Below are 27,623 nucleotides of genomic sequence, written 5' to 3' on the forward strand. Positions count from 1 at the left end.
CTACTTGTACTTCTGCTTAAAGAAGACCTGAACAGTCAGTAATTTAGTGGTGTTTAGGGCCAAACGGACTGTGTGGCTGCTGACGCTTGTAGTTTGTTGCTGCTAAATGTGGGGAAATACAGTTTGAATTTAGTTTCTGGACACAGACGAGTGTATTTGCTTGTTCCACCCGGCTTAGTGGATGAAAAGCCTCTCAGTCACACAGAGCAGGGCAGGGATGCTGGTTCTCCAGGTTTACCAGCTCAGTTCATAGGCTGAGCAGCTGGATGATGTGTGACCTGACACGCTGTCAGTGCTGCATTGTTTCAAGACTGTCCTCTTGTGAGAAATGACTCTCAGTCCTGCGCTATGGCTGAGACCTCTAGTGCACATTAGGACTCATGCAAACACTGGCTGGGCTGGCAAATGGAAAATGGTCAGCTAGTCTCTAGTCAGACAAAGAAACCTGCAGAAAAAGTAACAAGACAGAGGTGAGGACAAACCAAAGACAGACACTGGAAGACTTGAGGAAGGGTGCTGGTGGTTTTACTTTCAGATTTAGTCAGAGTTGGTCTTAAATTACATGAGCAGATCACTGACTGGACTCCTCCTGCAGGACGTAAAAACCCTGTTTCTTCAGTGAGTTTCTTTGCTCTCTCTCCTTTCTGCTCGTTTCCTTCTCCTCTCTTCACTTCCATCATTCGCCCTCCTAACCCTGCCTCCCTTTTGGATGAAAGTTCTGCTCTCAGGGCCAGTTGAGCGTCAGTTTCTCATGAACCCCCTCACTGAGTGCAGCTCAAACTGACGACATGCCAGAGAAAACATCAACACAACAACCCGGGTCAGGATCTGCTCCTCGCTCTGCCCCATCCCTGCTTTTTCTTTCTCCTTCCACCTCCCTTTTCTTCTCCTCTACGTCTCTTCGGCCGCTGTAGCCCAAGGGTCCCTGAGTTCACTGCTCCGTCAGGTTCTGCTCGTACTCCTGCCAGTGGCTCGCTACATGGGTCTTTATGGACTCAGTAGGAGGCGACTGGTTCAACTGAGCTTGAATTAAATGCCAACACTTGTTTCTGAGGAGAGAGTGTGAGGGGCTCAGTTCATAAGAACTGGTTCAGACGTCTCAACAATGGTCACATTAGCTGCACATTACTGCGACCATAATGAAGCGTGTAGACGCTCAGCACTGTGGCGTCATGTGACACACACTGATTGTTGAGGGTGTGTGTTCTGGGACAACACAGGGGAGTAGCTTTAATGAAGTGTGTAACTGTGTTTGAAAGGAGGGATCAGGGCTCATAGAACATAGTCAAACTGGACCTTACATAATCAATACTACATGCTTGTATTCATCATAATGTCCTTATCTCCACTGCACACCATTATTGGGCTTTAACACGTGTGTGGTGCCCTGTTGAGGCAGCCCTGCTGGATTTCAGACACATGAATCAGGATTTTCCAGGTGTAAACAGGTCTCTGTGTGCTACATGTACCACTTACACATTAATAAACCACAACTTTATTAATTCAGACACATTAGTATAATGACTGTAAACAAACAGGGCCCCTGCTGAGAAAACTCCACTGCACTGTATCTCACTCGGCTTTGAATGAGACCACGTGTGATCTGAAAGGCTTTCTGCTTTGTTGTGGATTTGTGGCACAGAACAGAGAGAGGTCAGGAGTAAACAGAGATCAGACTGACTGGGTTGTGACAGGCAGGTGGAAAATCTACATGTTTGCTCTTTTCAGTAAAAACAAAGGCAGTGATTGTGATTTTGCAGCAGGTTTAATAGGAGGAATGAAGCATTAACATCATTTTGAAAATGACTGTGTGATTAACACCTGGTAGTTCAACACAGAGGACTGAAAGTGCTGAACAAAGGACCTAGAAACAGACACACACACCAGTAAGTGAGAAATATTAACAGAAAACAGACTGAAACAAACACAGAGTAGAAACATAACAACACAATAAGACTAGTGAACCAAAAAGGCCAAAGAATAGAAATGTATGTTGAGCCTATAGATTTAAAATCAGAGATGGAGGAAACGATTTTAATGTGAAGGAGAAGCTGAGCAGCAATCGAAAATGCTTTTTCATGAGAGACGTGACCGTGGGACATTTAAGTCCAGATTCACACCAACAGAAAAGAGCCAGCAGACTGTTGCATCTGTTTGGACCAGAAAGTGTCCCTTGAACGCAACACACAGACTCCATATGTTCTAACCTGGCGGGAGGAAATACCTCTCCAGAGCAGCAGGGGGCGGTAGTTTGTATTGCTGGTTCAAACAGGGAGAATAGAAGACCTCTACTGCAGATACAGGGGGTGAAATCACAGACTGAGCAGCTGAACAGCCAATTAGAGAGGTCTCTCTCACCGACAGAGCCCAGAGGTGTCCAATGGCGGTCAGACAAGTGCCAATGAAGCACGAACCAATGGGAGAAAGAGTGATGTCCGACCGTTGGGTTGGTGTGTCAGAGGCTCAATAGCTTTGTTGGCAGAGCTGAGACACAGCAGCTAATTACAGACAGATGGGATATAAGATGTTAAGGGTTTTGGCCAGAGGTCCCAGAACTGGGGATAAATATCTGACTCAGTCAGTAACAAGTTAAATAGTTCATGCTGACATATTTGTTTAGGAGAACAACCACTGGACACATCTGGTATTTACACAACTTCTCAAAAAATGACCATGTTTGGAATATTAGTGAGGTATAAGTCATTTCATAGATTTCTGTCTCCACCATCATTACAATGATTGTGCTAATTGTGCTAATTGTGAGAGCTTTCAATGGAAGCGATGGGTGAACTTGCCCTTTAATTTGAATGTGCTACATCTAAATGTAAACTATGTTTGCACTTGGATGTGTTGACATAAAGTCCTACAGAGCAATTTGAATATTTGTGTGTATGTTTGTATTTAATATGTATGTATTTCTGTGTGTAAGGTTGCTGCTGTTTCTATCAGTGCATTTGTGTGTGTGTGTGTGTGTGTGTGTGTGTGTGTGTGTGTGTGTGTTCAACAGCCTTAGAGATTTATGGCAACAAGCTCATCCTGTCTACAAATCAGCTCTAAAGCTCTAATCCCTGATGCTTTCAACTCCAGTTATTATTCTCAAACACTCAAACATACACGCACACACACACACACACACACACACCTATATTGCTTCCAATTAGTCACATGACATCATCCAACAAACATTTCAGGTTGGAAATGTGAGAACAGGCTGATCTGACCCCGTGCACTGTGACCTCCAGGTCCATGAACCCTCTGGAGAAATGCTGAACTGACAGAAAAAGTCCACATCAGAACTTTCTGGAAGTGTGTTTATCAGAAGAAAGCATCGTAAAGCTGCTAAACACAGAACATCAAGTGTCAGTTCAGGGCAGTAGTCCAGAAGAACAGATGTGGTGAAGTACTGCACAGAGTGATTAACTACAGCACAGCAACACAGTAGATTCTTTCCAGAAACATTTCTGCAGGCGACAGAGCAGGTTTGGCTAAAACGAAAATCCCTGAATCAGCACAAAGCTCCTGTTTAACCTCTTCAAAAACCAGAGAGGCAGGTCGGAGGTGCTCAGCCCAATCCGCTGATTGTTTTGCACTTTCCTCCAGTGCTTCACCTACCTACCTACCTACCTATCTTCATCATCATCATCATCATCATCATCATCATCATCATCATCACCTCCCTGTATGTGACAGTCCTCACAGAACAGGTCTGAGTTGGCTGCTCTTTGCTGTTACATGTACTGTAGGTGTGAGATCCTGGTGTGGCTCCAAGGACTGAGAATCCACCAGGACAGTCCTGTGGGTGGAGGTGATCTAATGAAAATCTTTGTGCTCTCAAATGACTCATTTGTGTGTAAGATCTCTTGTGTGTAATATCGTGTTATATCGTCTCTCAGTCAGACAGAAGTGTGAAGAAGAAAACAGGAAAAGATATTTAGCAAATGCTTCAGAACCATTTTCATTAACTGGATCTGCAGTATCATCAAAGTGTCAACAGCAAAACAGCTGGTTTCCTGTAAAATATGCTGAAGCCATAACAAAGTTGAGTTTGGGCTTTGAGTTCAAAATCAAATCTTAACCCACTGGAGAAAAAACAGTTCCAGACCTTTTTGTGGTGAACGAAGACTGTTTGCTGTTCTCACAGGTCAAACAAAACAAATCCTCTTAGTCATTTCTGGGGAAATCATCAGGAGAAGCTCAGGGCTGACGTCCAGCGTCTGCGTCATTTCTTCAGGTTTCTCTGGTCATGAGCTAACGAATGTTCTGTTTCATGCACTGATGAAATCAAACCAGCAGAACCTGAAGAATGAAGATTAGAGTTTCAGTCACAGGTGATCATTTTCACATATCTAATTAATGTCATTAATTAATCAGTGCTAACCTTGAGTGTCTACATAAGTAGAGAACAATGTAATGTCAATAGACTATACATCTGCTCACCTTTAAGCACATTAACGTCATATTTATTCCCAGGACACAATGGTGGTTTGGGCTTAAAGTATAGAATTTTAAATCTTGTTGCCAAAGTGTGAGTGCTTTCAGTCCTGGGGATGAAGATGGGTTGCACGTGTCCATATCGATCTTCTCGTCTAATCTATGGCAACACAGCAAACAAGCATATTTCCCATAGTGTTGAACTATCCTGTTTAAGGTCAGTGATTATTTGACTTCTGATTCAGAGCGAGGACTTATATTGATCTAATGGTAGTGGCATTTGTGACTCCACGCTGCTTGAGAAGCTCAGGCTGAAGTTTCAGTTTACAGAAATCTGCCATGTGTGTATGAAGAGGTTCCATTGAAAATGACAGTGTTAGCTGGTGTTTAAGAATCAGATCATTCCCCCTTCAAAAGCAGCATGTGCAGGTAAAAATCTCATTTTGAGGGTTAGGGTTCAGGACACAAGTGTGAAGAGCGATACGTTTGGGAGTGGGAGTGATATCTTTCTCAAATGATGGATATCGGTTTTTGGAAGGAAACACTTCCATTGTTCTATGACTGCTACAGAGACAGACAGGGTCTTTTTTTATTACACAACACACAACACAAAGAGACTTTTGTATGTGGCCTCCCAGGAGCCAGAATAGATCGATGCTACCCACTCCTTTACTGGTTTAATCAGCTGAACTGGTCTTTCAACTGGTCCTGGTCAGGTGTCCTATATAAGGTATAAACACCTCTTCAGACCAGTTCATACTTTCAGCTCATATGACACATTCACACACCCGTATTAATTACAGTCAAAATCCCTGCATTCATCAATGAGTCTGAATGAACCAGGACTCATCCCACTGATTGGTCTCGCAGCTTAATTAACCAAAGAAATGTGGAAGAATCCCTGCAGAATGAGCTTCCTGTCACATCTGCAGTCTAGTTTTCTTTCTGTCTCCTGTGGCTGCACAGAAAAGTTGGACAGAACAATGTTTGGGGAAAAAAAAAAAGTGTAGAGTCTATTCCACATGAGACAATCCATGCAGCTCTGCCCCTCAATCAATCTGATCAATAAGCTGCTATTGAAAGAGGAACTGAGCAGCAGCCACTAGAGTACTGGGTCGAGTACAACCTCAGTCCAGTCTGCAAACTCAGAATTGATGAAGATGCAGGTGAGATCTCACAGCCAGATGTTGTGATCTTGTCTGCAGCTGGAAGGTTTTTGGAGTGTTTTGTAATGTAACTGTCCCAACGCTTCGCAGGCACATTAGGGGTCACCGAGGACCAGCTGGGATTGCAGCTAGCCAGGCTGCAGTTATGGCCTTTGACTGTGCAATTTAATCAACAACTGAGCCTTCTCAAAAAAAAAAAAGAAAAAAGAGCAGTACAGCAGTTCTGTACTCTGAAAATGTAACGCAATGATGTGACAGGGATCCATTTTCAGGAGAAGTTGAACATAATTGAAGCACAAATAGGACATTTACAAAATCAAAATACAAACTGTAATTGTTTTGCATCATTACAAAAAAGTGTAACCTTCTCCAAAACTGTTTCAAATTAAGAGCCTGTTAAGAGCCTGTGAAAATGTGAAAATGGTTTTAATGTGTCATACATCAGGTTTAGGGTTTCCAGAGCAGCCAGACTCACACTTGGCACATTGTGTTTTTTTTTTAAAGCCACTGCGAGGTCCTGTCTGCTCTCTGACATATTTCCTGTGGCAAATCACTTTATTTATGATCCTCAAACATGTATATATATGTATATATATATATATATATATACATATATATATATATATATACATATATATATATATGTACACATATATATATATATGTACACACATATATATATATGTACACATATATATATATATATATATATATATATATATGTACATACAATATATGCTATTTTTGGATGGGGAGGGATTTGTCCTACTCAGAGAGACTGTTGACCACAATTATCACTTTCCAGCAGTGTGATAGAGGTGCAAATTGCTTCTGTGGTGATGTTGAGGTATGAAATTAAAGAGTGAGCAGTGTTGGTTCTCAGCAGTGAGAGTGAGAGGGACATGAATCAGACTAGACAGTTTTTTAATTTTACAGTAAAGCCTGTTTTCTAACTAGGAATCCAATTTACAGTATGTTTGTATGTATATAGAAATCTACATTACATTTTTCAGTTGTTTAACAAAACTGATGGGGCAATATTTGTGTCCTTGCAACATTTAGGAAGTTTACAAGATATAATGAGGTCAAATACATAATTGGCCTCATAACTTCTCATAATTTTATTTAAAAACATGAGTCACAAAATTGAGAAAAGTCCAAGTAAATCACATTTGTGTAAGAGTAATGAGCAATGACTCATCTCTCAAACATGCTTTAACTTTTAAGTGTTTTTTTATTAATAACGCTTCAATCATTTTATTAGTAAAGTTCTGAATGCAAAACCTGAAGTGTTCCTACCTTATGGTACTGCTAAAGTTGCTGAAATAAAAGATGTGAGTATTTGTTTTCCTAAATTAAACTCAGTTGTTATTGCGAGGAAAAACGTTGGTATTGATGGACCTGACAGCTCCTTCAGTAAATCAGTCCCCTGAGCTCCACTCCATCAGTCTGCCTCCTTGACCTCTTTAAATTTTAACGAGAGAATAAACTATAGAGCAGGAAAATCCATTTTGACATTTGGTCATTAGCCACGTTCTTTATTTTACCAGTTAAATACGTTTTGTGGGGTGTTTTCTTGTCAAACTGCAGGGTAGAGTTAGAGACACTGGTGCAGATAATTGAACTACTTTGTGTGGTTTATTGACTTTCTGCAGCTTTTTAGACTTTTGGTGTGTTTACCATAAAGTTCAATTAGACATGTTTATGGAAACCGTTGCTCCAATGTGAACCACAAAGCTGCTACTGTTAGTCGGTGCTCCCTCTTGCCTCCTCTCATTTTTATGGGCACAAATCTACAGAATGGCTGAACATCAGTGCAAATACTTGGGTCCCAATGGGTAGGCACACCATGGCTTTCTGTGATTACTACTATAGCGTTGAACAAGGAACACCTTGTACTTCACATTACAGTCACAGCACAGAGCTGCACTTTGGTGTTATTGCTGTAATAATTCTTTCTAACATGGAGACATTTGTGAGCAAAATGAGCAGAGCTCCGAGTGGGTGGACTGATACGCCTTCCTTTCTGATATCGTTGCCACAAATCAGCTGCAAAATGTGTAAACACAAGCTCAAACCAAACAGATGCAGTAAAGCACTTTAGTGATAAAATAGTCAGACTTACAGGCAGGTGGAGGTAACCACAGGTGAGGTCCAGGCAGGTAGTCCAGACAAACAGGCTGAGGTCCAGGCAGGTAGTCCAGACAAACAGGCTGAGGTCCAGGCAGGTAGTCCAGACAAACAGGCTGAGGTCCAGGCAGGTAGTCCTCAACGTCCACTAATCAAAACAAGTTTCAGCTACAGGAGGACAACAGGAAATCAGGAGTGAAGAGAAATTGTCTTGCGTATATATGCTGAGGATGATTTGAGAAGAGGAGGCAGGTGAGCGGGGTCAAAGTCATGTGATCAGGAATGGGAGAAAAAGTCTGAGGACCTCTGGTGGCTGGAGGGAAAACAACAGGTGGAAAACAACTCATGGTTGTTCACGGGGGGGAAAGTGTTTGGATTGTTAAATGATGAAAAAGTCCTTCATTCAAACAGTAACAGAAAGACATATTATCACATCAATGTGGTGCTATAGGTCCACAGGTAAGACCCCTCCCAAAGGCCATAAGATAAATCTGGGGTGATCATGAGTTGATGATTGGATGTTGGAGAAAAACAAAAAGTTTTTAGGTGAATTTGCTTGATGAAACTGGTAAAAACTCATCTCAAAGCATGACAAAGTATTTCTAAGGGGTTACAGTCCAAAACTCTTGTGTCTATTGGCTAAAACCACCCACATGTCTTGAAGTAATATCATAATCTGAAGGTTTTGTACTGCAGGAAAACGTTCCCTCTGAAATGAGGCAGAACCACAGCTCAGTCCACAGCAAAGGTCAAACTATGGAGGGTTCATCCAGGCTCCACAGTGATGCACAAGCCCCACGAGTCCAATCTGACAAAACACACTGATGCTGCAACACTCCACCGCCTTTGGACATGGCAGCCACCCAGGGTCAAGGGTCAAACCCATTTTCAGATCCCTGACAGGTCAAAGTGTTTTTTAAGAAAAACAAACCAGGACCAATTGAGCTCTGCAGCTAAACCAGGTCAATCTGTAGCTAATAGGGTTAAAACCACAGTGTGTGTGTGTGTGTGTGTGTGTGTGTGTGTGTGTGTGTGTGTGTGTGTAACTGTCAGGGTCAGTTTTGAGCTGAGCTAATTTACTTTGAAAGCTTTTTATAGACCTTACAAAGAAATGCTGTGTGGAATTGACCACATGGTCCAACAGTGTACATCCGCCTCTTTGCATCTTTATATAATATAAGTGTGTGTCTGGATGTATGTGTGTTTTATCATTTCTCTGCATGTGGCCTGGCCCCCTGTGTGAGCCTTAAGGCTCCTCTCCTGTTTGCTGCTGATAGAGCGTGTTCCCCTGTGTGTCAACCACACAAACAAAGCACAACACTCCTGAAGTGACCTGAGTCCTGGCCCAAGAAGATTGTAAAGCTCATTATAACAAAGAACAAAATCCAAACTGGACGACTCTGCCCCTCACGACTTACATCAGTCCAGATGTTTAATGGCAGTGTAGGGGGTAGTGAGCAGTGTATGGAGGGTGTTTGATTTCATGCAGGAGACCAGAGTTTATGTTACAGAGATGTAATCACTGTTCACCTTATAATAACTGTAACCATGAGCTTTCCCCAACCTCAACCATGGTGCAGTTTCCATTTTACAGCAGTAGACGTGTAAAAAAGTCAATGCAATTCATTGTTTTGTAGAACAGCTCTGCACTGACTTTCATGTAGCTGTAATGTTGGATTTAGATGAAAAACGCTGCAGAGCAAAGACCAGGATTAGTAGATTTTAAGGGATTTCAGCATTTGCTCAGAAAGTGTATTCAGGTGAACAGTCTGCCTGCTCTGCCTACGAAGGACAAACTTTTCCCCAGCACCACAGATCACATTCTGTCCCAGGTTGAACGAATAACAAGTGTTGCATTGTAGGGTGGATCTTCTGAACCGTCCCGGAGCCAGGACGCCCCCACAAGTGTCATTTGTTTGAGTAAAATGCTCGTGGCCTCAGGAGGCAGTACAAGAATTTCCATTTCACACTTGGGTGAAGTTCCACATTGGCTGAACTCACACCGCTGGGCCCTTTCAGTGGCCTATATTATGCCAAGTAATGTCAGTCATGTGAAAGGAAAAACACTGGCAAAAAGCTTCCCACATGTACAATGTGTGGCTTCACGTTCATATTTTCAGCATTCAGCCGATTTTTCTTATCAGAGCAACTTATGAAAACTCAAAACATATGAAAAAATTCTCATAAAACTCATCCAAGTGGGCTGATAAGCTCCAGAGGCAGAATTAACATACAATTTGTGAGCTCCTTTCAGGGGATTCACACTGTAAAACCTTTAGCAGATGTTTTTATCTATACTCCTTTAAAGTGGGTGAATACATTTCTAAGTGTGGACCCCTGCAGTCCTGGCAGTAGAGATTTTTCCAAACGTTAGCCTGCTGAGCCCCAGGGGGCCTGGTCCCCGTGAAGCCCTGCGTGCTGTGCCACATATGTGCATTCTCCTCATTTTCACATATCAGGTTTCTGCTCCATGAGGACGCCAGCTTCACTAACGCACAGAAATACCTTGGCCATTTGACAGAAATGCAGGAATTATGGCAACATTATCCAGGCACAGGGGGTGAAGGAAGCGAGGGAGGGGGCTGTTTTTATAGTTTAAGGCTGAATATAAAATGCAGGATCCTCAAATACTCAATTTCTTGAGATGATTTAGGGCAGCAGTTTGCAAACTCCAACCACTGCCTGTGACGAGTGTGTGCATCAATCCCTTAAACCAACCTCCAGGCTGACAAGAGAAGCTGCTGCAGCGTCCTGAGACTCTGTACACTAATATTTTATATCATCAGCACTTCAGAGATGCCCTGTGTTTTGCTCTGCTGCAGACTGTATCACATGCATATTAAAAATTTACGGGTGTGTTTTTGGTGACTGCTGTTAAATGAGGAGAGGCTCCTTTGTCACCTGTGACAGCTCATACGTGGTCAGCAGAAATCCTCCATTTAAGCAAATCACCAGTAAAACCACATGCACAGTGAACAACTGCAGCTTTCTGCAGCTTCCTATTGAAGAAAATTGCAGGTTTCAGTGTCAGATTTCAGAAAATAACAGGATCTACAGCAAATATGCAAAGATGAAGGCGAATTAAGGAGAAAAATAACTGGAATAATCACTTACAGCTCATTTCTTTTTGTTTCTCCAAAAATCACAGTGACGCCAGACACATTTATCTACATTTGCCTAAACCCACAGTCTTTGCCTCATCTTATCCAAAGTGCTTTTGTTACCTAAACCACAGACAGGGCTGTGACGTGAACTCTGACCTCTGTTGTGACAGTGCTGCACTTTGCACCCACCATCCACTGCTGTTAATTAACAAAACACTTCGTTCATTTAAAAGTAAAGACCAGGCTGCCTTCGAACAGAAGTCAGTGCCCACAGCATTGCTGGGAAAGCAGTTTATCAGCGTACGAAGGAGACAGGTTTGATTTCTAGACGATCAGTTGTGCTGTGAGCTGCGTTGTTGCAGGAATTACAAACATCCAGTGGGACGCCTGTAAAAACCAAATCATCCCTGGACAACACATAATCTTTGTCAGTGAGGACTTACAGTCTGCACAGAATAAACAGGATGGAAACACACAAAGAGCCTGTGGTGAGTTCCACCATTGTTGTTGTTGTTGTTGTTGTTGTTTGTCTTTATGCCCTGACATTATGTTCCCAATGTCAGTGTTATAAATGCACTTTGCTGACATGTAGCGTTTATGTCTGAGGACACACAGAGTCAACGCAGAATAAAACACAGGATCTGTGGGGGATCCATCATACCCTAAAACAACATACCCTAACTCTATAGAATACTATGATAAACAAAAACATATAAGGTCTGTTCTGTAGTGACTGTCTAAATCACAACATCCATCCATGCATTAGCTATACTTCCTTATTCCTAGTTTAGGGTCATGGGGATCTGCTGGAGCCTAAAATCAATTGGTTGTAGATTAAACCACCACATTCTGATGACTACAAGGTCAGATAACTGTCTTTAATCATTTCAACGATTAAAGACAGTTAACATAAGAAGTAAAATTAAAACTTTACTCTATTCAAAGTGACTTTCAGGCAGAGGTTTGAAGCTGCATGAATCGTAAACTGCACTAACAGCTGTGAAAGCCTCCAGCACCATAATGACCTGCACAGTCCATCCTTCCTCTTATTCTGCTGAACCCATCACACTCTGCATCTGCAGCAGCACTGGTTTTTAGGCTAAATGCTCAGACTGATGATGCAGAGAAAACGCTGGTTGTGTACATTAAATGACTTCAGTCAAAGATTTAATGAGGCACAATTTGCAAATCAAAGAAAGCCATATGGGCATTATACTGTATCCCTGAAGAAAACTGTAGTTTTTTTTACACCCTGCAGTAGTTGGAGATGTTTTATATCCACAGGAATAACCATAAAGAACATAACTATATAAGAAATATATTAAGGTCTACATAATGGGCTGCAGTTCTGTGTAAGTTTGGGTTTACAGGCGGCTGATATTTGTGTGTGTGTGTGTGTTTGTTTGTACAATACACACATATACCGGGGCTCAGTATAAGTGGTGTTGACAGCAGACTAATCAAGGGAAGACCACTGAGAGACACGGTGATTACAAACCCAGAACTCGTCCCTTCCTCCTCTCTGCTCTGTTTCCTCCACATCAGAGAACCACAAGAAACAGACCATGACAGAGAAATCAGGAGACAGGAGGACGGAGTGAAGACAGACTGATGTCTATATCGTCTTTACTCTATAGACACATAGGAAGGTGAGACAGATGAGGAGAGAAATAAAAAGAAGTTGCCCTGTTGTTAAAGACCATAGAGAGACTGGACCCTGACAGACAGAGAGAAATAGATCATGACTGAATGTTTCTCATGCACGGTTTACTTCAAAATAAGAGACTGATTGGAAACTGAATATAAACATCACTGGGGAAACGTTTCGTTTCATTTCATTTCAGTTCAGCCCTGTGTTCTTCACATGTTCATTTTGGCTGATGTGATTTACTGGCCTTTCTGATACGAGCCACTTCCATTACTGCACGAGTTGCTCACATAGCATCTCCTACATAAACACAGTTTTTCAGTATCCAGCAGTGGGTTTGATCTGCAGTTGTGCTTTTGTCATCTCTACAGTGGAATGTTAAATCCAGCATTTCCACAGACTTCACTGACCTGCTACTGGCAGAAAAGAAGAGCCAGGCAGAAATGTGCAGCCTGGAAAAACACTGAACATATTTAACACTGAGTGATCGTCAAACCTGAATCCAACAGTAACTGCAAAACAGTGAAATAACAAAGAGTTTTGGAAAAGGTTTCATCACTGAAGATCACAACACTGTCACCAAAGAAGCTTGGATGGTTTCTAACGTGTTACTTCAAGCTGCATTACTTTCTCAGCTCGTTATTAAAAGTGTGTTTTTAGATCAAGTTAAAGCTCCTGTGTGTCTGTGTGTGATAGATGAGGCAGGTCTGTGTTAGCAGATAAAACAGACATTCAGGACAATGGGTGACAAACACAAGTCAACAGCTTTACTTACTGTCTATTGATGAGCCACTCATTTAATTAAGGAATTTAAAGCACACCTGTTCATTAGTGTCACAGATACTGTAGATGCTCAGTTGTTAGGGTCTTATTGTTAGTATCTGCTGATTGTGTCCTCTACGTGAGGACACTGCTCTAGTTTCTGTTTTCAACAAACACCAAAACGTTTCTTTCTCATTATTTCAGCACATGAAGATGAAGTGACAGGACCAGGATCCGAACAGACGCTGCCACAGTTTTTGATGTTTCCATCGATCCAAACACACCTATTAGGTAAGTAACCTACATCTGGTTGGCTGCCTGTGAAGCTCAGTGGCTGGTTTTGTATGATTTCTCAAAGCTCATCATGCAGTGAGTCATTCTTCTGTGTCTGAGTGATGAAGTCTGTGAACTGGCCTGATGAACATAAACAGCCTGGATTATGACAGTAATCCACATCTGGATGCCAAAGTTATCATGGACATTGCTCAATTAGCTCAAGCTGTTTATTGATGAACGTAATCAGATAAGGATTATGTTCATCAACATCTGTGTGTGTGTGTGTGTGTGTGTGTGTGTGTGTGTGTGTGGAGGTGGGGGGCAGATGTTTTTCATCTTTTTGTAGAAGATGATGAATGTGTATGTGAACATCTAAGTGTTTGTGCAGGCGTGTGTGTGTGTGTGTGTTGTAGAACCCAGATGTTTGTATCTCCTCAGGAACACAGAGAAGGACACAGTGTGGGAACGGGTTCATGTCAATAGATTGGGGAGATTAGGTTACTTCAGAGTCTCTTAATCTTTACTCTGGCTCGGCCTGGACACACAGGAACCGTGGATATCAGTACAAAACACAACACACAGCAGGGAGAGAGGGTGAAGGTGAGTGACAGGCAGGGAGCAGGAGTGAGGGCGGTCTGCAGGGTGAGTTAAAACTGAGAGAAAACAGAGCCAGAGGAAGAAGAGGACAGAGACTGAGACACGGAGAGTGATGGAGAGAGGCAGGAATAAAGAAATCTGCGGAAATGGAAAAAGGAGAGGAGGCAGGAGACAGGAGGCTGATTTGAAAGATGGCCAGCTGAGACACAAAGCCAGGAAAACGACAGCTACAGTGGAGGGCATGTCCTCTTCTCTCTTTAACCTCCAGCTTTTTTCCAATATTTCCTGGGGATCAACTCAATATTGTCTGTCCTTTGTGCTATTTGCTTTATTTATGTGTCATCTTCACCTACACTAGGTACAGGAGGGGGAGAATTTATGCTTTGGCAGCCTTACCAACAGCCAGACAAATAAAACAATGAATTTTACCTCATAAGGAACTAATAAATATGTCTCAGGTCATTTTAGTTACACAAGTCACTCAATGTTTTCAAAGTTGTGTTATCGAACCTCAGTGCGTTGTCAGTTAATACTGCCAGAGATTAGCGATAATCACTGTTGTGGTTTACATGATTATTTACACATTGATTACAAACATGCAGCTAATTTGTAATGCGGATATGAGCTAATTATGATATAATGATGATGTGTGTGTATGTAAACAGTAAAACATGAGTGGTTGCTATGGGTACTAACAACTGAGGTAAAGCTTAGCAGCCACATAGGGACAGAATGGGAAGTATTACCAAACACCTAACAATACCTAACACTTCTCTGTGCATAGAAAAACAAAGATTTATAAAACTGAAAACTTTGCTGCAAAGATTCCTAAAATGTTCTTAAGTGTGTTACCCCCCATGTCAATTCGTCTCCCCCCCCTTCATGTCTTGGTTAACGTGTCCCTCCCTTCTTTCCCCTCCAAACTAAACCTGAAGCTTTTGCCGGGGCAGGCCGCTGAAAGCTGGTGTCAACAGACCTCGAGTTCAGTGCTAATTCACTCTGTTAAAACAACAGTTGATCAAATGACCTGAAAACAAAACCTCAGCATGTGGCGAAGGCTCTGACTCTGCAAAACCAGGGAACATTATTAGAAATGATGGATCACACCAGTCCGACGTGTTATTGGCAGTTACATATCAACTGCTTTCAGATGTTTTGTTTGTCTCATCCACATTTTCATGAGAAGAAACAGCTCAGAGGTTCACTCCTCCACTAAATAACACGTGGTCTCTGTCAGATGTTTTAAATTTATGCTGACAGATTTATTTCTTCCCTGTGTCCTTGACCTTTGACCCCCTGAGTGTGTGTGTGTGTGTGTGTGTGAGAGACAGAGAGATATCCCTGTTCCCCCACAAACAGAATCTTTTCTGCATCACACTTGGCACTAAAACCTTCCAGAAACAAGATAAACACAACACAGCAGTGATGCAACATTAAACTGGATGAAGAAGAAGAAAATAGTCGTCCACACCCTTGGTCCTGGGTTTATAGCCACTTTCCTCTTATAAAAGTGTATACGACTTGGTGACTGTGCCAAAAATGTAACTGCTGGCTGTAGTGTGACAACTGTCTATCACACAGTTAATAGGGATGTGGTTATGGTGGATGACTGGGCGTACAAAGCATATGACTGACACCAGAGAACAGAGTTCACGCCCTCTTTTCCATATGTTCTTAGATTTAGGTTGAGTAAACGTTTGTTCAAGGTTAGTAAAGCTTGTTGGAGTTGAAGCACATCTTGTCTTATTGCTTATTCAGAATCCTTAACAGCTTTATTTGTGGATATTAAACCAAAATAAGTGAAAAACAGTTTGCACTTACACTCAGTACAGACATTTCATTTATGTTATTTTAGGAACACTATGTAAGTGTGTGTGTGTGTGTGTGTGTGTGTGTGTGTGTGTGTGTGTCTGTGTGTGTATACCTCCACCCAGAAGTACATATCTCTTCACATGAGTCATCGGTGACCTCTGACCCATCCACAAACATCCAGTCAGCTGATACTGAACCTGAGGCAAAGACAGTAATGAGTTTAAACTGGGCACACCAACCCTGTAGTGTTAAAACAAAGATCAGTAAACACACACTTCTCTTCTTTCTCTTGTGTGTTTGAACAACAGCTCATGGCAGAGAAATAAACTTGGTCCCCTGCTGCTGTTAGTGTGACAAAAGGTGCTTTGAGGATCGTGTCTCTAAGGAGCATGAAGCGTCTTTTAAAGGCCTTTTCTCAGGATAAAAGATGAGCTGCGAAGAGAGCAGGAGAGAGAGTAAAAATGTGAAACACGTAAAAAACAAAGAAGAAGAAAAAGGAAAGGGAGGGAACCAGGACAGGAGGAAGAAAACGTAACATGTTTTCACTAACAGAGCGATGCAGGAGGGACGAGTGGGGGCTACAAAGAGGGGACAAGACTCCAGCAACACACACACACTAAGACCCAGGAGACTGGAGATGGACATACTCAATGTTCCTCAGTGATGTTTTCATCCTGTTTCACCAAACACAAACAGACTGAGGCTGTTTCCCACATAGTCAGGTTAAAACACACACACTGTAAATACACTGATGCTTTGTTTAGAATGTGTAAATCTCTAAAGAACAATGTTGGAGAGTCACTCAGTCACTAATTTGATATAAGACAATAACACTGACTTATCTACAGTTGTAGATTCAGTTGTAAATATTTGTACATCTGTAGATATTTCTGCTGGTCTACTACAATACTCTGCACAGTCAGTACTTTCACTTTGGACTATTACATGTAATGGAGTCTTGTTATAATGTTTAAATTCAGTAAATAAGAGCTGGGCCTCCTCACAAATGTTACCACACAGTAACACTGTAATTGATCAGCAGAGAAATTCTGTGAATGCAGGAGACTGGTTCCCAATGAGACCAGTGAAACCACATTTAAAACCACACCCTGCAAGGGAGAGAAGGAAATTGGTTTCTTCTGTTTGTGTTTTACATGTAGAGAGAGAGTGTGTGTGTGTGTGTGTGTGTGTGCGTGTGTGTGTGTGTGTGGTTTGGCCTCAGAGCAATTACCATGCAGCAGACACTCGCAAGGAGCCCATACATCATCTGTGGTGGCGAACACACACTCAAGTACACACACGTGCACACAGGTTGCACACTTAAATGTTTACATTCTCACACACATACACACACAAGCCCCAACCTCCTACATCTTCACCACAGGGGACCCTGTAAATCACTTGTCAGTCAAGGCAAATTTTCTTACCCTAGCTTTCCTCCAGACACCCCTCAAAATGTCACACACACCCATTTGTTCAGGACACCTCTTAACAATTTAGCTCCTGAACCCTAATCTTAACATCACAACTAAAAGTCTAACACCAACCCTAAGCTAAACCTGGTTTTAACCTGATCCCCAAAAACAGCTCAGGAGGACTGACCACCACACATGTCCTCACTTGCATGGTGTAAAACTCAAGCTGGTTCTCACAGTGTTGGCCAAACAGTGTATACATACACACACACACACACACACACGTCATTCCCCTTCATCCTCCCTGAATTCTTCATCACTTGAGGAATTCACTCCCTCATTTCACGTTGGAATCACCTTCCAGATAGTTTTATATGTTGTGTTCAGAGCATCAGTGAGACCTGCATTTAGAAGATTTCACTTAAGGTTAGTTCTCAGCTGCATTTACACACATCACCCTCGGTCATTTTCACACACGGGGAAACACGAAGCTGCAGATTTCCACCTTAGAGCTGCAGCAGCTGCACTCGCTGACCTGCACACCTCCAACCAGCGAGCAGCGAATTAATCAGCAGTGAAATCCGCTGGTGTGGGGCCAGTTTGAATAAAAACAATAAATAATGAATCTTCCTGCACTAAAAGAAAGAAATGGGTTTGGTAGGAAAAGATGACTTCACTGAGATTTCACTACAACCAAAACCCAGTGAGAAATTTCACCAGCAAAAAACTAAAAGACTAATTCTGGTTTTTACTTCAGTGGAGCTTAGAGTAAATACAGTCATACTGACTTACCAAAGCTACTGTGTATACACAGTTTTCCTAACTAATACTGAACCAGAATGTTTAATCAATGAATAACAATGAGGACTTTATGAAACTGGAGAGTTTTGCTGATAATACACTGAGGTCTCCAGGTTTGTTCTGGTAAAGTGTCTCTGTGAGCTCAGGCAAAGAGCTAAATCTTATCATGGCACAATGTTAGCATGTAGTAATGTTTACTGTGGTCATCAGCTCAGATTAGCAGTAACTAACGCTGTTACTAGTTTTCCAGGTTTGAAACCAAAGTATTGGACAAACAGAAAGCTGGACCTTTGGCTGCAGTAACATCTCCGGTCTATTTTCTTACAAACTCTTCCGTGACCACAAATATCTCCTCTCTCATGGTTTCCATAGCAAAACCACCTGCTTCTGCCTCTCTGGGGGTCACAGTCAGGGGTCTAGGATTCAAACCAGATGCTGCACCACCGGCTTCTTACAAACCCACATCATCAGCAAACCCCCTTCACTTTGGGGACTTCTAAGCACTTTCCTGTCTTCACTTTGGGTGTTGATCTTAACAATTCACAGAAGCTCACATGTACTGAACCCCAATCATTCAAGCATTCTGCATCGCAGGAGGGAAAAGTGCTGAGACAGAAGAGGTTAGAGTAAACTGTCCCATGGTGGTTTAGCATCTGGTTCAAAACATGCCTGTCTTCAGAACCTGCAGCATCCAAATCAAACCTGCTGCAGGTGAGGTCCCCACTTGTATAGGCAGACATCAGCCAAAATGGAAACATTTGCATTTATATTGACCAAAGGCATTAAATAAAGTTTTCTATCATTAAAAATGAATAGAAATGTTGGTCCACCCTTGGTTAGTGTAGCCCTCGGTTGTTAGTCCACATGTGTGTGGTACAGTGTAAGTGCTCACTTGGCCAAGTCTGGCTCACAATGATCAGACCTGGTTTTTCCATCTCTGTGTGTTATGTGTAGTTGCCTGGTGACTGTGTTGGTTTTGGCATCAGGACCAGAGTGTATTTTACATTCTGGGTCAGGACTTCAAACTGGGTTATTCTGAACTACTTACACTGGCAGCGTTTCTGCCATAGCGTTAGTTCAAACTGCAGAGTGTATATAAGCAGGGTGGGACAGCACACGGAATAATAATGTCCAAATAAAAGTCTTTAAAAACATACTGACCTTTAACCTCAGCAGAGTGTAGGAGGAGAGCAGGGATACAAACACTGGAGAGGGTGATGATGATGATGATGATGATGATGATGATGATGATGATGATGATGATGATGATGATGATGATGGGCCACAGGTGTGCAGGGGAGAGGCTGCAAACTGAAGGTGGGGCAGGATCCAAAAGTAAAGCAGGGACACTCATCAGGTGCAACAAGAAAATAAGAGCGAATAACTGGACACCAGCCCAGCTTTAACTTGAAGAGCTGCAGACAAAGAAGACAAACCAATAAAGGGAACACAGAAAAAATATAGGAACAACTGCACATTATCTCCAACTACACTTACAAACAGCGACTCATCCTGAGCTCATATAAAACAGAAGATGCCACGTTGATAACAACAATCATGATGTTGATTTAGCTTCACCCAAACTCAGCGTTCACAGGAGCCACATGAAAGAGTGTGAGCAGATGGCATCCAGACTGTGTGTGCAGTGTTACTGTGCTTACACACTCCAGCACATGTACCTGTGTTTGAAAAGAACATAAGATGTGATTTATTCACAGCAAACATCACCTGTGCTTCTCCACTCACTAATTTATGCCTTTGTTTTGTTTTGGTCGTGAGAAAAATGTTTCTGTGGATGCTTTCTAACACAATAATCCCATTTTCTTAAAAGTTAAAGACAAACCAACCACATCTATCACGCCCCCCCCCCCCAGAGGCATCACCTCAGCTGTGAATAATGCGCGGATTAAAAAGAAGTGTTAGATGTTTAGGACTCTGCAGACACATTACAGACACTACATGGTTTCTCCTCTTTCATAACAGAAGCCTTGAGATTCTTGAGGCAACTATGAACCTTCAGATTAAAACTTTGATGCTCCACCATCTGAGCTACACAAGCTCCAAATTAACATTGTAAATATACGACTGCCTCCCAGCTGGGCACATACTTGTGTCTATTTCAAGATGTTCCTTTTCAAAATGTGCCCCAGAGATGTTGGTGCTCGGTTTCCTGTTTGGTCCTGCTAATTTAAATAGCAGTTGTAAATAAACAACAACATGAAAATAGACAACGAAATGATGACACAAGCGAGAAAAGGGTGTTACTAGAATTCAATGTTTTACTGAATTACAAAGTGTTAGGTGGTCTACGTGTGTGTGTGTGTGTGTGGAGAGAGGTAAAAGGTTAAAGAAAAATTTAAGGTGTGGATTTTTCACAGATGGGATTAAAATCTGTCGTCCTCTGTTCAGGATGTCGGTGAAGCTGAGATTCGACTCTCCTGCTGATGGAAGTTTGATCCACAGGAGTCGCTCCTTCACCGGGTTCAGCTCTCTGACTGGACGACGACGGTGAGTGACAGATGGCTACAGCCAATAGAAACGCACACAATAAAAAAATGAACTTTAATTCAGTCTGTATTAAAGAAGCTCATGTTTACGGTTTCTGAGTTTTATTTTTGCAGTTTATTTCATTCATGTGAGCCCAAAGTTTTACAGTACCAGTATCGGAGAAAACAAACATCTGTCAGGCCACATTTTAAAAGGAATTATTTCCCAGAGACTAGTATTTACTCCCATGACTATCAGGATGAATGACAGGACACAGAACAAAGCAGAAAATTACATTTAGAAATTTTGACCAGACTCAGGCTTCACGCTGAATGAATCAGTTCTCTTTGGAAGCTGCTTTTCAGACTGTACAATAAGGAAGAGACAATAAAATCAGCACTTTCAGATAAATAGTCCCTTTACCCTCAGATGAGCCTGGTCCATGTTGACAAGCGGACAGTGAACGCACCACAGCGTTTAAGATGCTATTTGTGAATGAACAAGCAACAAGCACACATCAAATGTTGGTCCCACTGGAGAGACGGGGGGAACAAAATGTCACAATGAGAGGAATGCACTTCCTGTGTGTTTCCACACAAACACACGTGGATGACTATAGTTGTGAGGACACTCGTGTTGACACAATTCAACCCCCAACTCTAACCCTGACCTAAATCTGGTTCTAGCCTGAACCCTAACCCAGGTCCGAACCCTCAAACAGCCTTTTGAAGGTGTAAGGACCAAACATAAACACACACACACATCAGTGTCCTTTTGTTTTGTCAGCACACACACACACACACAGACACTGAAAGGGACGATAAATTTCAGACACCATGAAAACACTTTTATAGCTGAGTCCATAATTACAGAGGACGTCCTCCTACATGAGTGAAGTTTAATTCTGGGAGGTCTGATTAACACACAGGGGAAACTTTCTGCACTGCATTTGACTAAACCAAAAGTTATCCTCCATTCCTAATTTGCACTTTAATGTAATAAATATGATAATTAGAGTTGGCTGTGTGTATGAAATGTGCTGTATGGATAAACTTCATAGCCTCCTTCATGGATTCAAGGCATCTGAGAATCTGCTTTTGTTTTCCAAGTGTGTGCCAGTTTACAGGCGGCTGATCCAAAGAGCTTGATTCTGTCTGTGTGTTTGAGAGAGTACAATGGATTAGATTCTTGTTTCTGTTCTGCTGTTTCTAAGCCTGTTTGTTGTCATGGCTGTCAGACAAAAAGTGTTCATCCTTCCCAACATCCATCCATCAGGCAGCTCATCCTGCAGATGGCAGGTGACACTGAGTGAGAGGTTGGTCCCCCTGGACAGATCAGCAGCCTATCACAGAGACAGACACACACATTCACACCTATGGGCAACCAACCAACCTAACCTGCATGTGTTTGGACATGGAGAACATGCAGACTCCACACAGAAAGGCCCTGGGGTTGAGTGGGATTCAAACCCACAACCTTCCTGCTGTAAGGCCACAGTGATAATGACCACTATTCCACCCCAACAGCCACTGGTTTCACTTCATTTCAATACAGAATTGAAAACTGTATCAGTCGAGGATCTGTATCTGTCTCTCGTTTGTCGGGGCAAAAGAGGAAGCTGAGCCACAGCTGAAACTAGAGGTCGGATGTGGCACTTTACCACAGGATACTGCTGTTCACTTTCAGTTTGCTATGGCACTCAGTGGTTTCTCTTACTGTAACAAAGTAGGGATCTTCACCCACATCATGATCCTCCACTAAGTCAAACCAAAGCTTTGCCACAGCTCCATAAAATGGACTTATTTCCCAAACCTGACTAAAATCTGTAATCCACCACCTTGTCATCCTTTACTTCTGTTGAAGTGACAGGTGCCTAAAGGTTCGATGTGTAGTATTTAGAGGGATCTATTAGCAGAAATGAAATACAGTATTTATAAATATGTTGTTATTAGTGTGGAATCACCAGAAATATACCAACCATTGCATTACTTAATCTGAGTATGAGCTCTTTAAATCTAAATGACGAGTGGGTCTCCTTTCACAGAGGCAGCCATATTGTGCTGCCATGTTTCTACAGTAGCCCAAAAAGGACAAACCAAACACTGACTCTAGATCACGTTATGTTTTAAAAGTGATGCCCACCATGCCCTCCCTGGCTCCTAAAACAGGGTCGGGTGTGAGGGAGGTTGCCTTCTGCAATCAATTTACGTGAAGCGGTCTGCCTAAGAACACGTGGTGCACTGAGACCACGCTGGGGTTCCCTGCTGCGACCAGAGGTTTCTAATAATCATTTTGTTCAATCACTTTAAATCTAGGAATGAAAGTATCTTGCTCTTTGTCACTGGATAATCTAAGTGGATAAGTCCCTCACCGTGTCTTCACATACACTTCTGTTTTCAGGCCGTCCTCTGTGCGTAACTCTCTTCGCTCCAAAGTCACAAATGGAAGTAAATCTCCCCGGATGCACCTGTCTCCCAGCAGAGGGAGTGTCTGGTCTCTGCACCCAGAACAGGTCGACAAGGTTTTCCAGGCTCTACGCAAAGGACTCAAGTATGAACAGTAACAGGGACATCACACATACAGTAGTAGTGACTGTGAACCACTCAACACTTAGGGGTTCCCAATCTATGGGTCAGGGCCCTGCTATGAGTCACAACATAAACCACTGTGTGGTTGTGACATTATTATTTTGGGACATTAAATTTATAATGAATTATTTTACATCTTTTGTGAAGTATATATTTTTATTTCTTTGAGCTTGTGACACTTAAATTAACTTTTCTGAGAAGTTTAGACGCATCTGTATCTTCAGCGGAAAAAAACAATAACCCACAAATCACAAATCATAAAAGTTTAGGGCCACTGGTTTAACCTTTAATTAACAATGCTGTTCATAATATAATCATGTGTTGTCTGTTATATGCTGCGTACTGAGGTGAAAGTATAACGTGACTGTGTGCAGGGAGTACCTGGAGAATCACCAGACTGAGATGGACTTTCTGTCAATGCAGCAGAGAGACACCAAGAGAAACTCCAGACTGGTGAGAAGGGGTGGTGGGCTAGGAGCTGTATGAGTGATGATGATGGTGGTGATGATGATGATGATGATGATAACAATGATGACGACGACATTTTCTCTTTTTTCAGGCTTTTCTCTATGATCTAGAAAAGGTAAGCACATTTCTCTCAGCAGTAGCACAGTGACTATTTCTCTTAGACAAAACATCACATACTGTGTTTTCATATAGATCAATACACACTCACCAAGCATTTCAATAACTGAATGCATTTCAGTACAAAGGCCCTGCTGCAACGTTTGCATTGAAGAAGCTCATATTATGTCAGTGTTTGGTGAAATGTATAAATCAACCTTTATTATTGAGGTCAGATTGCATTATATTCACAGGCGTTCCTAATATTCTGAACCTCTCATAGAGGACAAAAATATAGAGACACATGTGATCTCACTAATAAACACGCATTTCTACATTATGAAACATTATGAGCTACAATGAGTGTTAATAATATATGATATACTGACAGCCTATATAAACAATACAAAATGCTAAGAAACTCAAACTCCTTGTGTTTGCTGCCTTTACAGGAGATAAGAGCACTGGAGAGATACATACGACGTTTAGAATTTCATATCAGCAAGGTAAAAATGTTTTTTATGCTTTTGCTTTTTCTTTTTTTAGTATGTTGGGACTGAAGCAGGATCTGAATACAACGACTCTCATCAATATTTGACCCACTATAAACAAAAGAAAATCATTCTGGAAAAGTCAAGGTGATGTGATAGAGTCCAGGTGACTTCTCTCAGTATAACAGCTGCTGTCTGTCTGGTTCTGGTTCCGTCTCTTGCCTGTGCAGGTGGAGGAGCTGTATGAGACGTATTGCATCCAGAGGAGGTTGTGTCAGGGAGCGCTCAACATGAAGCGAGCCTTCTCACTGTCCCCGTCCACCAGAGCCTCCAGAGAGAGTCTGCTTGAGCTGAACCGCAACCACAGACACAGCCTGCAGGTACAGACTATGTGTGTGTGTGTTCACAATCTTAGACAGATACCACTGGTCTGGGTTTATGCATTAAGGTAAGAATCAGAATTGCAAGAAGGTTTAGGGTCAAACCTGGGCTGACCAGGAACTTACTGTGGGCACGTCCCAGTTCCCTTATTTGGATGTTCCTCCTTCAATCTGGATGTCATTTTGGTCCACAATCTTGACGACTATCCCAAAGAAGATTCCTGCTCTGAGGCGCAAGGAGGCTTCCCAGATCCCATAATTGCATCCAGTGTATTTCAGTTCTGTCTTTGTAAGATCCAAGGAAAAGCTGCAAGGAAACAATACAAGCAGAGACAGGCAGTAGCTTTCTTCACGATGGTGGACTGAAATTACTTCCGGGTCAGTCAAGGGTCAATTGGGATACACCCTTAGAGTGTCAGCCCTGTGACAGACTGACGATTTGTCCACAGTGTGTCACCACCTTCGCTCAGTGTCAGCTGGGATCGGCTCCTCCAGTGAAACAGAACTACAGGTCCTGTCAGATGAAACCTTTTCCTGTAGGTCCAAATTCTAAAGCTGGGGGAAAAAAACATTTTAATGAGTAAACAAACAGTATTTTCTGTTTATGTTCACATAATTTATTTCACCTGTGACACGTTTCTGCTGCTGGGGTTCAAATCTATCTCAGGTGTAAAACATGAATCACAGCTGAGTCTTGATCAGACCATGTGTGCAGCAGACAGAGGTCACAGAGCTGAAACACAACAGCCAATCACAACATCCTGACAGTTTAGGCTTATTCTCTTTTCTCTGTTTTAACCCACATTTAGAATTTTGTTTCAGTACATTGCACATGAATTATGCCATACTTTTAAAACCATTTCTCAATTTTTTGAACTAATTATTAAATGTTATTTCAAAAAAAAAAAAAGTCAGCAAAGTCTGATTTTAGTTGTATCTTCAATGGTCTTATGTAACAGACGACATGCAGGAGTAATTAACCACTAGACACTTTCTGCAGGTCACATATAAAACAGCAAACAGCATCCAGAGCCTCCACCGGCACCGAAGGGAAACATGGCTGAAACTGCAACACATTATTTTAACCATAAACACTTTCTTTGTAAGTAATCAGAATAAAAACGTGCAATAATAATAATAACAGAACGGGAATTATAGCAATTGGTGCTATGTACGTTTGTTTTATCTCTAAATCTGTAACAGTACCACTTTCAGTTTGAACAGAATCTGCACCACTTAAAAGCTTAAAACTAAGTTCTGACAAGCATTTTATTCACATGTAAAAAAAAATGTTTAAAAGCCTCCACATCCTGCTAAGACTTAAGAAGAAGTTTAATATCTTGGCTGAAAACCAACCATGGGGTGAAAATGCTGTGTAAACTGAGCTGCAGCCACTTTGAAAACTTTAAAAACATTAGACCGTTACCAGTAACACTGAATCCACCTGATTAATATCACAACCAGAGTCATTATTAATGTATTGGCCACGTTTGTGCACACGAACAAGGACTGTGACTCCAGTTCACTAAGCTCTCTCTACGTATAAGAATGAAAGTTAAACTTTTAAGAAAGGAAGACAGGTTTAAAATAAGAAGGAATGCAAAAAAGGCGTTTCATCCACAGAAATTAAACAGAAGAGTATTTTGCTGTTGCTGCAAAACTGAAGAATTTCATCACTGCAGAAAAGAGCTGAGAACAGATTCAGGACTATCATGGAGAGAATCAGTAAACTCTCCGCTGTAATTGAAACATATTTAGGCCAAAAGTGGCTGCCACTTATCCATCATCTCCAGAGCTGCAGGCCAACACTCGCCTCTAATGGCCGTAATGCTGCCAAAAGCAATAATCTGGTGTGTGACTGATGGTCCCACAGAGACTTTTCTGTTTGCAGCCACAGGCTAAGGACCATTGACAGAAAACTGAAGTCTCATTCATACCTTCGATCTCCTCTCCTTCTGAGAGCCATCTCAGTCTTTACATCACATTATCAAATTATCTTCTTTTGCTCTGAACTCCTCACTTGGTCTTTTCAGCATTTTGATCTCTGCTTTTATTCAGCAACTAGCAGGTTTTGCATCATTTCATGACCAAACATAGTTATTACAGTTATCTGAGGCTTCACCACATCTGTAAAACAGACATCTGTGTACATCACACAGATTTTAACACATGCACACAAATCAGAGACTGAAATGAGCCTGAGACTTCACAAACATGCACAAAAATATTATTACACTGCATACCTACATTCCTTTAGGGACCCATTGGGACTATACATAAGAATGAAGATATATTAGCTCAGTGAAGTATACAAAGTACATTGATGCAGTTCCATGAGTTATTGAGTCTAGTACAGTCACATTCAGTCATTTGAGATGTATTACCAACTTATATAAAGTGTTATGTACTGCAGGGACGTTTTATGATACTTTATATTGTAAGATTTTTTAAATGGATAATCGAAGCTACAGAGACTGTCATCATCACATGAAATAACCCTCATGACATCTCTTCCAAAAGCTCCATGGCCACAAAGGACATGAAACAACCGTTTTTACAGTGCGAGTCTGTTTTCCTGGAAGAACATTTGTATTTGTTCAGCACATGCAGCAAATTGCCAGATGACAATATAATAAACACTGAGCATGGTGCATCCTTTTGTCAAAGCTCTGTGTTTTAGCTTTTTATTGATGTGTTGTTGTCTCTCTCACAAGCACATGAGTTTAATTTTGGGGAGGCCCAAAAATCACCCAAACAGATTCACAATAAATGAAGACACTTGCCTGCACAGTAACATTTTACTTTTAACGAGCCATGTGTCAGTGTTGTTTAGTCTATTTACCACCTGTGTTAACAGACACCTTGGATGGCTCAACCTCTCGAAGCCAAAAATTGGCTGCTTGGTTTTCAGTTTTGGCCTCAAACGTGACACTGGGCTGCAGCAAGTGATGAACAGCAGTGTCTCCTGCAA

General features: G+C 41.8%; 1 protein-coding gene and 2 long non-coding RNA genes across 5 annotated transcripts in view; 1 reads left to right on the top strand and 2 right to left on the bottom strand.

The window, feature by feature from the left end:
* The window catches only part of ripor3 (RIPOR family member 3), a 42,320-nt gene that overhangs the window by 629 nt on the left and 14,068 nt on the right, over nucleotides 1-27,623 (top strand). For 2 of the 3 annotated variants that reach the window (XM_026306766.2, XM_026306764.2), the window contains exons 2-8: nucleotides 13,446-13,532; nucleotides 20,552-20,650; nucleotides 23,030-23,179; nucleotides 23,592-23,670; nucleotides 23,777-23,800; nucleotides 24,234-24,287; nucleotides 24,503-24,652. In XM_026306766.2, coding sequence (XP_026162551.1) covers nucleotides 20,553-20,650; nucleotides 23,030-23,179; nucleotides 23,592-23,670; nucleotides 23,777-23,800; nucleotides 24,234-24,287; nucleotides 24,503-24,652 — 555 coding nt within the window. In that variant the 5' untranslated portion in view covers nucleotides 13,446-13,532; nucleotide 20,552. Of the gene's footprint in view, nucleotides 1-11,193; nucleotides 11,320-12,376; nucleotides 12,481-13,445; nucleotides 13,533-20,551; nucleotides 20,651-23,029; nucleotides 23,180-23,591; nucleotides 23,671-23,776; nucleotides 23,801-24,233; nucleotides 24,288-24,502; nucleotides 24,653-27,623 lie in introns of all 3 variants that reach the window. The other variant, XM_026306765.2, reaches the window with a different exon arrangement.
* On the bottom strand, nucleotides 1,999-19,946 carry LOC113130283 (uncharacterized). The gene is made up of 5 exons (XR_003295683.2): nucleotides 19,640-19,946; nucleotides 19,304-19,557; nucleotides 16,039-16,123; nucleotides 7,723-7,895; nucleotides 1,999-4,296 (listed from the first exon to the last, which is right to left on the bottom strand). It is a non-coding gene; the product is annotated as an uncharacterized LOC113130283 (long non-coding RNA).
* LOC113130282 (uncharacterized) overlaps nucleotides 20,402-27,623 on the bottom strand; it is a 15,840-nt gene continuing 8,618 nt past the window's right edge. Inside the window, exons 5-6 of the long non-coding RNA XR_004463078.1 lie at nucleotides 23,001-27,623; nucleotides 20,402-20,665 (exon numbers count right to left, since the gene is read on the bottom strand). The exon at nucleotides 23,001-27,623 is cut by the window's right edge and continues 927 nt beyond it. This is a non-coding gene — a long non-coding RNA (uncharacterized LOC113130282). The remainder of the gene's footprint in view (nucleotides 20,666-23,000) is intronic.

The sequence above is a fragment of the Mastacembelus armatus genome, chromosome 5, assembly GCF_900324485.2.
Source record: "Mastacembelus armatus chromosome 5, fMasArm1.2, whole genome shotgun sequence".
Taxonomy (NCBI): domain Eukaryota; kingdom Metazoa; phylum Chordata; class Actinopteri; order Synbranchiformes; family Mastacembelidae; genus Mastacembelus; species Mastacembelus armatus.